Source organism: Musa acuminata, chromosome BXJ1-5 (assembly GCF_036884655.1).
Source record: "Musa acuminata AAA Group cultivar baxijiao chromosome BXJ1-5, Cavendish_Baxijiao_AAA, whole genome shotgun sequence".
Classification (NCBI taxonomy): Eukaryota; Viridiplantae; Streptophyta; class Magnoliopsida; order Zingiberales; family Musaceae; genus Musa; species Musa acuminata.
The window spans coordinates 33,664,724-33,678,109 of record NC_088331.1 but is presented as its reverse complement, the minus strand read 5'-3'; the positions used below and the strand labels follow the sequence as shown (position 1 = coordinate 33,678,109).

Genomic DNA, 13,386 nt, shown 5'->3' with positions numbered 1-13,386 from the left:
TCAATAATAAAAACAATGGAGTTCAGTTACTCTATCAATCTTAATTATAAATCTGTCTTAGGATTTTATAAAAATAATTTATTTGAGAGTTTTTGAATAATTTTAAATGAAAAATAGGATTATTTTGATATATTTCATAGTAAAGGATGATAGATCCTTATTTTTTTCACTTAATATTAAATTTAGGTATATATTCTGAAAAACCTTATAATATTTATATTTATTCATTATAAAGAATAACAATAAAGGATGAGATAATTACCTAGTTATATATTTGTATTATCTTTTTGTTATTATACCATGACACTATAACTTTATTTAAAAATATTTTAATCGAGTTTAATTAGTTAAAATTCTTACTAATATTTATTATCAATCTTATTATAAGTTGTAATATTTTATAAAATAATTTATATGAGAGTTTATTTGGTTTTGGATGCAAATTAAGAAGGTCTTGCCTTATTCAAAATAATCGGGAACCCTAAATTTAGGTCTATCTTCATGTTCGTTTATTGCAGAAGAATAAACAAGAGTAAAATCTTATCCGGTTATAATATTTTAAAATAAATTTGTAACGTTTTTATTAATATACATAAACATTGTAATTGTACTCAATAACACTATAAGCAAGCTCTAACTAGTTTAAATCCCACAAAACTTAATTATCAACCTTGCTATAAATTTTAAGGGTTTATAAAGTAAATTTTATGAGAGTTTTACGGGTTTTAATATAAATTAAAAAGATTTTCACATGCCTAGAAAATAAAAACGATAAAAATTTTATTTTTATATTTTATCTTAAGCTTATATTTATATATTTTTAATAACCTTACAATATTTGTATTTATTTATTGTGGAAGAATGATAATGGAAAATGATAGTATTTTTTGCTATTGAACTAAAACCGATTGGGTTCAGTTGGCTGGATTTCAATAACAATTAATTATTTATAAAAATGAAAATTTAGTTATTTGAAAAATATATGGTTCTTCACTTCTTTGTGGTTAATATGAAAAACCCGATTTGTTCCCCCGAAAAATCGCCAAAAATAAAGGAAAAGGAAAACAAGATTTGCACAGTTCGACCCCCTCCCTCCTCCCGCTCGCATACATAAATTATACGCACGCTCTTCATCCGACTTCACGGACGTCAAACAGATATAAGAGAAACACGTCTTCATTACCCGGGAAAGCTACCGCCTCCATTACTGGAAAACTTTGTTGTCGTTGTGCGGGACCCGCATGGGCATCTGCCTCTATCGTAAGCTACGTACGAAGGTTTGTTTCTCTTATCTATTTAATTATTTGTGGCACGCGGTTTGCGCAGGTAATATATAAGGAGGGAGGAGGAGAAGGTAAGGTAGGCGTGTCGACGAATTCCTCCTTTGGTACCGCGACCTTTCGAACCACATTCTGCTGCCGTTTGATCGATCAGAATCCTCCTTAAGTATATGCTTCTTCTCCCTTTACCCTTCTCCGATTCTTTCTTTGTTTCCTTTTCGTTCTTGGTTATTGGGATTCGGTCTTCCTTGTTCGTTTGGTTCTTGTTCGATCTCCGATTCCGTGCCTTTTTTCCTTCTCTTTGTCTTTTTGGAACGTGATTCAATTTTTGTAGGTTAATTTCGATTCCAATTGTTTTTGGAGGTTTGGATTGTTGGTGAATTCTGGAGAGGAATATTTTTTGGGATCTAGGGATGATTAATTTGGCGGTTGCTTTGATCATGTGCGTCGAGCATGTCAGTCGCAGGACGAGTCGGTGCAGGTTCCAATTTCTTGATAGGACATTGCACGCAAATATGTTTGCTGCTTTAGGGATTTCTTCAGGACACGAGCTTAACTCGCTGAATTCGACTTGAAGTCTCCCTGGGATATATTGATACACAAACCCGACAGTTGTAGCAACAGAGTAGATCTTGAACCTGATAAAAGAATGTGCGTCGCACTGGGAGCAGCAGTTTACTTCGTTTTATGTTGCTTTTTTTTGGAGAGTATAGCTGGTCGTCGCTGAAGGATTGCGGTGGAAGCTTTAGAGCCATGGAGAACTGCTTCATGATGCATTATGAATAGTTTGTTCGCCTAATTTCTTAACATAAGGGTTTATATCTGCTACAGCATCTATTTGAACAAGTCAAAAATAATTTTTCCAAAACGATGTTCAAGAAAGCTAACCTTAAGCAGGTTTACAAGATACTCTATAAAAAATCAGTGGCAACTGATCCGGTTCTAGGAAGTTTGTTCGCATGATTAACACCAAAAGAGAATATTACAAGTGCTCTGTCCAAGGACCAATCTTTCATTGGTTATATGCTTACTGCCAAATGAAGGGACTAGACTTTTTTTTTTCTTTTAAATTAGCTTTAAAAACTACTGAACACATTATATGAAGTACTTTGACTCTATCTGAATATGTTGTTCCAGTGAGAGGACTGGCCAATGAAGGGTTTTTGGTTTATGTTTTTCACTTAATGCCACATTGTTCATTCCACTAACCTGCATTTACTACATATTTTACTCAAATGAACCGTCTCCTCTTCAGGTTTCCATATGGAACATATAGTTCATAATGAAGTTGGCCCATCTACAGCAACTGGTCTAAGCAACCACAGCAATGACACTGATGATGATAGGATGATTGCGCTTGTTCTCTCAGAAGAATATGAAAAGTTAGATGGTGCAGTTTCTAGACGCCTTGCTAATCTGGCTTCAGTGCCTGTATGTAATTGCTATTTTTTTAAATTTTCTTTGTTCCTGGAATTAGTAGTTGACCTGTTGTTGTGAGAATTCGTTTACACAAAATCATCTTACAAATGCAGTATTGAGTGTCCTATAAAAGATTTTCATAAACATGTAATAGTTGTTTTTCAATCAATTTTGGACCTCTTATCTATCTGATAAATTTGCCATCTACTAATCCTTTTTTCCTTCAAACTTTATCCAGTTGCTAGTTGAAACTATTCATTTATAGTTATGTTTACTACACTAACCTAATACTCATTTGATTCTTTTAAGTTATATTTATTTTTCCTGTAAGGTTTTCTGTCTGCTATTCTATTCATTTTGTGGTATAAGCAACTAGAGGAGCTACCATTTATATACAATTACTAGTTTGTATAACAATGCCAACCTATGGACAAGAACTGAAGATCCTTGGTCTTCTTAATTTGTGTATCTAAAGATCGGACTTCATTTGTGTTGCTGTTTATTCAAGCAAATTGTTTCTGAATCATTAATATGCAATTTTTGGGTTTTATATTTGCTTTTGTTGAGGTAGTTTTGCTTTTATTTAATACTTCCTGGAAAATTAAATTCTTGTAGCATGTTCCGCGGATAAATACATTTATTCCCAGCTTGAGTGATGCCACTCTAGATCACCAGCGGCTTCTCCAAAGGTACCTTCATTGAAACTTCATTGAACATGAAAAATTTTCATATAAATGTTGATGTTGCTAATTCATGTAGATTTTTAGTTTGTACCTGACTGGAAATTAATACCATAGTGCATTTTGTTAGAGAATACTTATATTTTACTCCACTGAAAATTTATGAAAAATGTTTTCTTTTCCATGATATTAGATGCTTGCTTTAAATTTAGCTTAATTCTGGTCTAAGAAGCATGGATATGAACATGATCACAAATGCAATGAAGCATGGACACAGCGACATGCCATTTAAAAAACAAAAATTACGACGAACACGGCAGGGACACATGTATTTCTTTATATATATATATATATATATATATATATATATATAATATTCAATTAACATGAGTTTTATAGTATATATACTTCAATTTTATAAACTTAGAAATGTAAACAAATAATATTATCATACAGGTTGAAACAATTAAAATTATCTAAATGTAAGTATCCAAAATAAAGGTTGAGGACATCAAATAATATTTAACAATCTCCAGATATAATTGATGTATGTTTTCATGTGACAATCTCTAGATGTCTTTCCATATTTCTTTCCTTCTGATGCCAACAATCTGTCTCCATGTAGACTCCGAAGCGTGCGGGAGCATTGTCATATCCCACAATTGGAAATGCAAATAAATAAAAAAAGACAAGCCTGAAAATGTGTCGACGCATCTGAGCACGTCCACCAAAAGCACGTCTGTGCTTCTTAGATTCTGGTTTCCTCTTAAGTATTTTGACACGAGATATGTAGATTTAACATATATTTAGATGTTATAGGATTATTGCTGAGCTTGTTTAAAAGCATGCAGGGGAGGTTATAACTGGGAGGCTAGAACACTCAACATCTCATAAAATGAATTGACATTAACATGCGTATCAGCCTATATAGAGGATTCTGGCTCACCTACCTCATTTCTTTTTCCCATAAAGATGCTACTTTAACTAACCTTGACATTCAATCAGTTTTCTTGAGGCTCATCTGTTTTTCACCTGTTCAAGACCTACTCTTTAAATTCATCACATATGTTAACATGTATTTAGGGAATGTACATGCTGTATCTGTTCTGTTGGAACACAATTTCATTTAAAATACAATGAAATAGAAAGAGCATTTCATGCTAATTATTATTTAAAATACAATCAGTGCTTATTTTATGCCAAAGTTATTATTGATCCTTATTTGTGTTGTGAATTTAAGTCGTCAGCAAATTTTTCTGCTAGGTTAAATGCTTATGGCCTATATGAAGTTAAGGTCTCTGGGGATGGCAATTGTCAGGTCTGTATACAACCATGCTATTTACGTTAGCTATTTATATAATGATATAGAGATAATGCATTTGAGACTCCAGTAATTTTGTTGTTCATTTTGCAGTTTCGTGCAATATCTGATCAGTTATACAGATCCTCGGAATATCATAAACATGTTCGGAAAGAGATAGTAAAGCAGGTTTGACTAAGATTATCCAATTATATTTGCTTATTATGTTATCAGTAAATTACATCTTTAGACTCCTTGTGGCTGATCGTTACAGTGGTCGCTTTTATGTTGAAACCCTTTCTATATGAAAGGTTTTTCCACTTTCTACAGCTTTTGAATAGTCTTTTACCTTCCTACTCTTAACTGCATGGAAGAGTAGCTACTTTTACATTTTAATTATTTTCTGAGAATTTACTTCATATCGATATAAGTAAAAAGCATTCTTTTCTCATCGCTGAGCTGAAAGTTGGCAGGCTGTTGAATTGCTGGATTATCCAGTTTACTTGAGTTACCTTTGCTCATTATTCATCTATCAGAATATTCTCATTTTTTAAAAACTGAACTGCAGGATTTATGTTCTTAAGGCATAGAGAGACATTTATGTGATTCTTACATCTTCTGTTATGCAGCTTAAGGAATTCCATGCTTTCTATGAAGGATATGTCCCCATGAAGTACAAGCGCTACTATAAGAAAATGGCCAAGTATGATTTTCTAACTTCAAATTCTGAACTTTATTTATTGTTTTAGTTGAATTAGTGAGAAGGTCTTGATGCAAAATTGTGATGCAAGCTACATGCCATTAGTTTCAATCATGAAGAAAACTACCCCTTACATGGGGTTAAAAAGTTGCCCATATTAGGCCTCATGGAGATGGCAGCCTCATGACTCGAGTTTTATGAAAAAAAAAAAAAGCCTGTTTCTGTGGATAAGCAACTTTCTATTCACTATTAACCAATTACTGTTATACAGATCCGGCGAATGGGGAGACCACATTACATTACAAGCTGCAGCTGATAAGGTATGCTGTGATTTTGGTTTACCACTGAATATGTTATTACTCCCACGTAGTTTCTTACTATGTGCTGCATATGATCATTCTGGCTGCTATTGTTGATTTTTAAAAATATTATATCTTCATGTTTATATCTTCCATCAGGTTCCCTAGATTTAGCATTAACTTGATGCATCTTTTCCTTCTGAGCAACGATTTAAATAGGTGCTCGGGCGCTTGCCTAAGTGCTCGGGTGAGGCAAGGCAAGGCCCAAGTGCCTCAAGGGTCGACTAGGCGACGCACTTCAATGAAGCGTCGTTAGTGCGCTTGTCTGAACCCAAGCATCTTGGGCAAGCGTCCGGTTTAAATGAAGCAACCGAACCAGACTTTTAAGTCTTGTTCGATTGAATGATAGCTAGTTGGTTTAATTGGACCAACTAGCTACTTTCTTTTACTGTATTTGCAAAACCCACCCCTTGTACCCCTACATAACCCTTAACCATCAACCCTAGTGCAGGTTCTGCATTCGCCGCTAATGCTTCCTCTATCATTGCCTCCGTCGTCAAAGCATAGTACCGAGGCTTCCTCTATCGTTGATGGATGGGTCTGAGGGCCTAGCTTTTGTGTGTAGTTCCTTCTGTTGTCGCTACTTCCGTGTGCAATTCCTTCCACCGTCGAGGGAGAGGACAACAGCTTCCTCTACCACCGATGGACACCTCTGAAGCTTCCTCCGCCCATAATGTCACAATTTGCAGTTTATGCCATTGCTGTCGCTACCGTTTGCTGTTTCCTCCGTTACCGCGGCTATCATTCGCAACTTCCTCCACCGCTGCTGCTATCGTCCGTAGCATCTTTCGCCGCCATTGTCATTCGATAGTTCCTCCATCACTATTGTCCTCTCCTTCCCCACTATCCACTATCGGTGATACTTTTCTCCCTCTCTAATTACTATTAACAATTCTTTTCTGCCCTTCTAACTAGTGTTAATAGTAAATAATATATTGTTAATAGTAGATTATCAATTACTATACAAAGTAATCTTTATTTAGATTAATAATATACTATTTAGATTTTTATACTACTAATCTCTATTTATTTTAAATAATTATTAGGGTTTTAGGATTAATGTACAAAAGCAATCTAAAAGATTCTTAAAAAAATTCAAGAAAGGATTTTGCTTGGAAATATAATTATCTAAAGGATCCTAAAGATCCTAATGTAGTTACTTGCATCTTTTGTGATAAGACTACTAGAGGTGGTATTTTTCGTACAAGGTAGTATCTAGTAGGAAATTTCAAGAATGCATCAGCTTGCAAGAAGTGTCCACCTGATGTAAAAGAAGATCCGCTGGCTTATATGATTGAAAACAAAATACAAAGGAATGAATCTTATAAGATTTTATGAGGATAATATTGAACATATTAGAGATGATTAAGAAGATTATTCTGAAAGTGTTAATCCAAGTGGGAAAAGAGTATATAACAAAAAAGAAAAAAAAGCCATGGTTGTTAAGAAAGGTAAAAAGGGACAGATGAATTTATATATGTATCAAGGATCATAGAAGCAATAAGGCAAGTAGGAGTAAAATTAAGATAAATAAATATATGTGATGCTTATGATAAGGAAATAAGAAGAATAATTTAACACATTGCTCGCTTCTTCTATCAGGTTAGCCTTCCTTTTGGTACTTGTCGTTTAGACAGTTTTAAGGAGATGATTGAAGCTATTGGAAGATATAATAGTGGATTAAGACCTTCAAGTTATTATGAGATGCAAGTTTCATTACTGAAAAAAGAGTTGGATTATACAGATGACTTATTAAAGGGCCACAAAGAATCATGAGTAATGTAAGGTTGCTCTATTATGTTAGATGCTTGGACCCATATGAGACATAGGAATATAATTAATTTTATGGTTAACTGTTATTTAGGAATCATATTTGTGAAGTTATGCATAATCTTTTATAAAATTTGGAGGAAAGATATATGATTTTCTTGACAAGTTTGTGGAATAAAGTGATGAATAAAATGTCGTTTAAGTTATAACCGATAATGGAAGAAACTATGTGTTAGCTGGTAAGATTTATCTTTGAATTTTTTAATCTTTTAATTACTCTGTCTCCAATTTGAATGGAATAACTATGTGACTCCTAAGTCTTATTAGTTTCGTTATCCTTTGTCTTAGGTAAATTACTTGAAACAATAAGATAACACTTATATTTGACTATATGTGCAGTACATTGCATTAATTTAATGTTGGTGGATATTAGAAAGATTCTTGAAATCAAGAAGACTTTAGAAAAGATAATTTTTGTCGTTGGATTTCTCTATAATCTTATTATGGCTTTGAATATGATGAGAGAAGTCATAGGTAATAAAGAATTAGTGATCTATGGTGTTACTCGATTTGCTACTTTTTTCTTGACATTACAGTGCGTGCATTGTCAAAAACATAACCCGACAAACATGTTTATCTCGAAGAAATGGATAACAAGCAAATGGATAAAATAAGTGAAAGGCAAGAGAGCCAATGATATTATTTTAATGCCATCCTTTTAAAATCTTATAGTTTATATATATTAAAGGTAATGAACCCTTTTGCTCGGGTTCTTCAGTTGACAGATAATGAAAAGAAGCCTGCAATGAGATATATTTACGAGGCTATGGATAGAGCAAAGAAGATGATTCAAAGGTCTTTTGATAAAAATAAAAAAAATTATAAGAAAATATTTGTGATCATTGACGAATAATGGAATTATCAACTTCATCATTCATTACAAGCAACAAGATATTATTTGTACTCAAAATTCTTTTATAAGAACACCTCCGTTGAGTTTGATGCAGAAGTTATAAATGAGTTATATTAGTGCAATGCAAAATTGATTCTAAGTCTTGAGATGCAAGATAAGGTCATACGTGAATTATCTTTATATAAGAATGTTAATGGTCTTTTTGGAATTCCAATGATACTTCGATCTAAGACACCTACATCCCTAGGAATTAATAAATTGATATAATTAATTTCATATATAGTATGTTATTACTAATAATAAAATAAATTTTGCAACTGAATAGTGGAGTTTATTTAGAAATTCCATCTCGAACTTGTAGTAATTAGTTATCAAAATTCTTAGTTTGATATGTAGTACTGCAGGTTATAAGCAAAACTAGAATGTCTTTGAGCATGTAAGGAACATAGAATATTTTTAGACAGATGTATTAATATATTTTTAAATGATATGATATGATAAGTTCACAAAAGAGAAGAAATTAGTTAGAACATCAAACGATTACATGATTTTGTTTATATAAAGTATAATCAAGTACTGAAGGTTCATTATGATTTATGAAATAACATTGATCCAATCTCATTACAAGACATTGATGATTCAAATGAGTGGTTGGTGAGAGAAATAACTTGGAAAATGCCAAAGATGACCTTGTTTTTGAAGATGACAGCTTGATATAGGGAGATGTGGCAAGAGTCTTAGGTGGTGGAGAATTACAAATATGTACAAGACAGATGATGAAGGGAAAAATGAGTGCAAAAGCCTTAACTCATCTCCTATCACTGTTGAAGAGGAAACATATTTTGATTAAGATGGACGAGAGAAAGAGAAAGAGAAAGAGAAAGATGATATGTTTGAGAATGACGATGTTGATTATGATGATGACCGACTTTGGTGCTAAACTTTATTGTTTTAAATCTTTTAATATTTTTGTTATTAGAAAATGGATAATGTGACTCGATACTTTAGATCTTTTTAATTTAATATTATATTTTAATTTATATAATCATATTTATCAATTATATTATATATTTTAATATTTTAATATTTCAGAGTATCTCGCTTCGCTCAGCCGAGCGCCTAGCGCTTCGAGCATTTTGAGACCTTGGTGCCTTTTGGTGCCTAGGGCTTTTTAAATCACTGTTTCTGAGATAACATCACTTTTGAGCTTCATATAATGAAAGATCAATTCTCAGTCTTCCATCACAGATGGATGGGGACTTTAGTTGCTGAATTTATGATATACTTGAACCATGGACACCAGTCCAATTTCTGATGGTTTTCTAATGTCTCAAATTTTGGGGGATTTAGGTGAACAACAAGTCTCAACCTGTCAAAGCCTTTTCATCCTGATTTTCAATTGGAATACATTATCTGAGAAACTTTTCAAGCAGTTTTATTTTTCCCCTTGACTTGTAGCATAGGATACTCAACGTAATTCCTCTAATAGATAGAAGCAAATATAGTTAGCTGAAGAAGTTTGGGAATGATTATTTAACTACAACCATCAACTTCTTATTAGGAATATGGCATGTCGCTTATGTCATTGTGTTACTAATGCTTGCCACATTTCCTTAAGCCCTTCATCAGAACAGTCGATCATTTTGCATTTGTACTGAATTGTTAGTCCTTATCCTCCAATTGACCATACATAAGATTTTGATTGTGACATCAATTTGCCACTTCATTGATATACAAAAATTTTCCTTTTTTCGAGATTAATATTTGTGATTTAATCTCAATTGATTTTATATTTCTTTTTTGCACTCTACACAGTGCTGGTAATGATGCAATACAGGTAATTGTGGTGTGAAGCATGTGATTTTGTGTGGAATGTAATGTCAGCGATGTCTAACTCTAAACAAATGAAGTTCTTTAAACTTATTTCAATCCAGTCTAAGAAGGAAGAATATGGATATCGATATTCTCTAAATATATAGGCTATTTTCTACTTTGTTGACATGTAAGGTAAACCCTGTGAACATAAAAATATGCAAGATGCCCGTACATTTGTTCAAAGGAATATGAAACCTGCTTGTGGACAAAATTTTCCACTTATTTAAGGTTTAATAAAACAAAATTGGACTGTAATACAATATTCTGTTTTCATGTTGTTTTTACATGTTTCCATGTTATAATGAACTTTAATTTTGCATACTGTGCTTTAGGTATTTCTTTATTGTATCGTTATCATGTTTCATCTGCTACTCAAGATTCTTTGGAGATTAAACAAGTATCTTTAACTTCTACTTGTTGATTTGCAGTTCCAAGCAAAAATATGTCTTCTAACTTCATTTAGAGATACCTGTTTTGTGGAGATTGTACCACAAAATCAGGCTCCTCAAAGAGGTAACTCTGTAAAATATGATTTCAACTTCCCAGTATCTGATGCATTGTTCAGGAAGGTACATTCCACTATAATCCAAACAAAATTTGGTATGAACTGAATATTGCTCCTTTTGATAGTATCTCTTTCCATTTTCTAACTAAAGCTATCAAGAAGTAATAGAATTAGAAAGGAACTGGCAGGCATGCAATTTCCTGCTCTTGTCACTTATTTTAATTGATGTGCAACTTTTGGATGAAATGCATTAAACGCTTCAGCGCAAGAATGAGACGTCATTTGTTTATTGCTTGATGCCAATGTTCATGGTCACATGTTATTGGGACATAATCAATTTAACTGGACATGAATTTTGGATAAACTTCCAGGAACTCATAAAAGACTGGCGCTCGACTAAGTTTCACAATAATAAAAGATCTAATGAACCTACTCTTCAATATTCCTCTTTAGTTCATATTCTTTAGGGAGTCATTCAAATCTATAGTGGGCATAAAAGAATTATTGCTAACTTAAAGTCATTTAGTTTATCTGAAGTTTGATACATTGTGAAGTTGATTTTGTCTTTGCTTGCTCTGATTAGTGTCATGATCTTGTCATGTTCTTTGTGCATAACGATCATTCTTTTTTGTTCCAGAGCTATGGCTGAGTTTCTGGTCTGAGGTGCACTATAATTCAATTTATGAACTCCGAGGTCAGCAGCTATTCAACCTCTGCATGAGATTATATTTTACATCACTTCTTTGTTTTAATAACAGTTCTCTTTTGCCAATTCTACAGATCTTCCAACTCAACACAAGCCTAGAAAGAAGCATTGGCTATTCTAGGTTGGTGTTGGACACCTGTTTGGATTGAGAGGTTGTTTCTCTTGGCGTACATGTACATTGGTTGATTATATATATTTTTTTATATTTTGTTGTTTTCCTTTTTTTATAGATTTATTTGTACGCTTATAATGATACTGACATTATAAATGGCATTCTTTCATATTGTTTATAAATCTTCGTATGGTCTTGCACTTCAATTAATAACCAGTGTTTCCTTATTTTGCTGAGCTACGAGTAGTTTTTGTTCCATGTTGGGATTGACTTGTTCTTATCCATTACTCGAGTAAGAAGTCTAATGATCTGGCAACCGAATATGCCAACTAATTAATGGTATTTGTACTACTAATAGAAGCAAGCATAGTAGTCAAATCAGCATATTGTTGCATCATTTGTAGTTTCAACTTTTTGATGGAGCCTAAAGTTGTCTTGTTTTCTTCTACCAATCTTTATCCATCTTAGAACGAATGCAGACAGTGCAATTCCTTTGCACGGTGCACTTTTGTGAGAGAATTGCGTGAGGGTGCAGCTCCATGTTGGCCATGTTCAGAAATTGCCTATTAAAACTTTGTGAATTATTGTACCAGCGGGAAGTGTATATGATTCATGCATTACCTGAATCTTATTGAGAATGTTATCGTGCCTTGATTGATAAAATAGGCAATGTCAGGAAACATCATACAAATATAAAATAGGTAGCAAGTTGATTTAATAGCAAATTTGTGCAAAGTACGACGACCAAATGAATAGTTGCGCCGTACCATTTCAGCTAGCTATCAGAACATCATGCCTTGGGAGTCAACTTTGCAAGGTCAAATGCAAAATATAATGACTAATGAAAGCGAATCTATATATATATATATATACATATATATATATATATATTTGTATATACATATACATATATATATATACATATATATATATATACATATACATATACATATATATATATATACACATATACATATACATATACATATACATATATATATATATATATATATATATATATATATATATATATATATATATATGTTTGTATATGCATATATATATATATGTTTGTATATACATATACATATATATATATACATATATATATATACATATATATATATACATATACATATACATATATATATATATATATACACATATACATATACATATACATATACATATAAATATATATATATATATATATATATATATATATATATATATATATATATATATATATATATATACATATATATGTATACATGTATGTATATATATATATACATATTTATATGTATATGTATACATATATATATGTATACATATGTATATGTATACATATGTATATGTATACATATGTATATGTATACATATGTATATGTATACATATGTATATGTATACATATGTATATGTATACATATGTATATGTATACATATGTATATGTATACATATGTATATGTATACATATGTATATGTATACATATGTATATGTATACATATGTATACATATACATATGTATACATATACATATGTATACATATGTATACATATGTATACATATGTATACATATGTATACATATACATATGTATACATATGTATACATATGTATACATATACATATGTATACATGTATGTATGTATACATACATGTATACATATGTATATATATATACATATGTATATATATGTATATATATGTATACATATATATACATATATATACATATATATATATGTATGTATATATATATAT

At 31.7% G+C, this 13,386-nt stretch overlaps 1 protein-coding gene across 1 annotated transcript; it reads left to right on the top strand.

The window, feature by feature from the left end:
* Positions 1-1,316: 1,316 nt before the first annotated feature.
* LOC103973670 (OVARIAN TUMOR DOMAIN-containing deubiquitinating enzyme 12) lies at positions 1,317-11,801 on the top strand. Its single transcript, XM_009388300.3, has 10 exons — positions 1,317-1,446; positions 2,536-2,711; positions 3,315-3,388; positions 4,643-4,697; positions 4,794-4,868; positions 5,309-5,382; positions 5,651-5,699; positions 10,725-10,809; positions 11,439-11,495; positions 11,582-11,801. The coding sequence occupies exons 2-10, from the start codon at positions 2,544-2,546 to the stop codon at positions 11,626-11,628; spliced, it is 684 nt and encodes a 227-aa protein (XP_009386575.2). The 5' UTR covers positions 1,317-1,446; positions 2,536-2,543; the 3' UTR covers positions 11,629-11,801.
* The last annotated feature ends 1,585 nt before the right edge of the window (positions 11,802-13,386 follow it).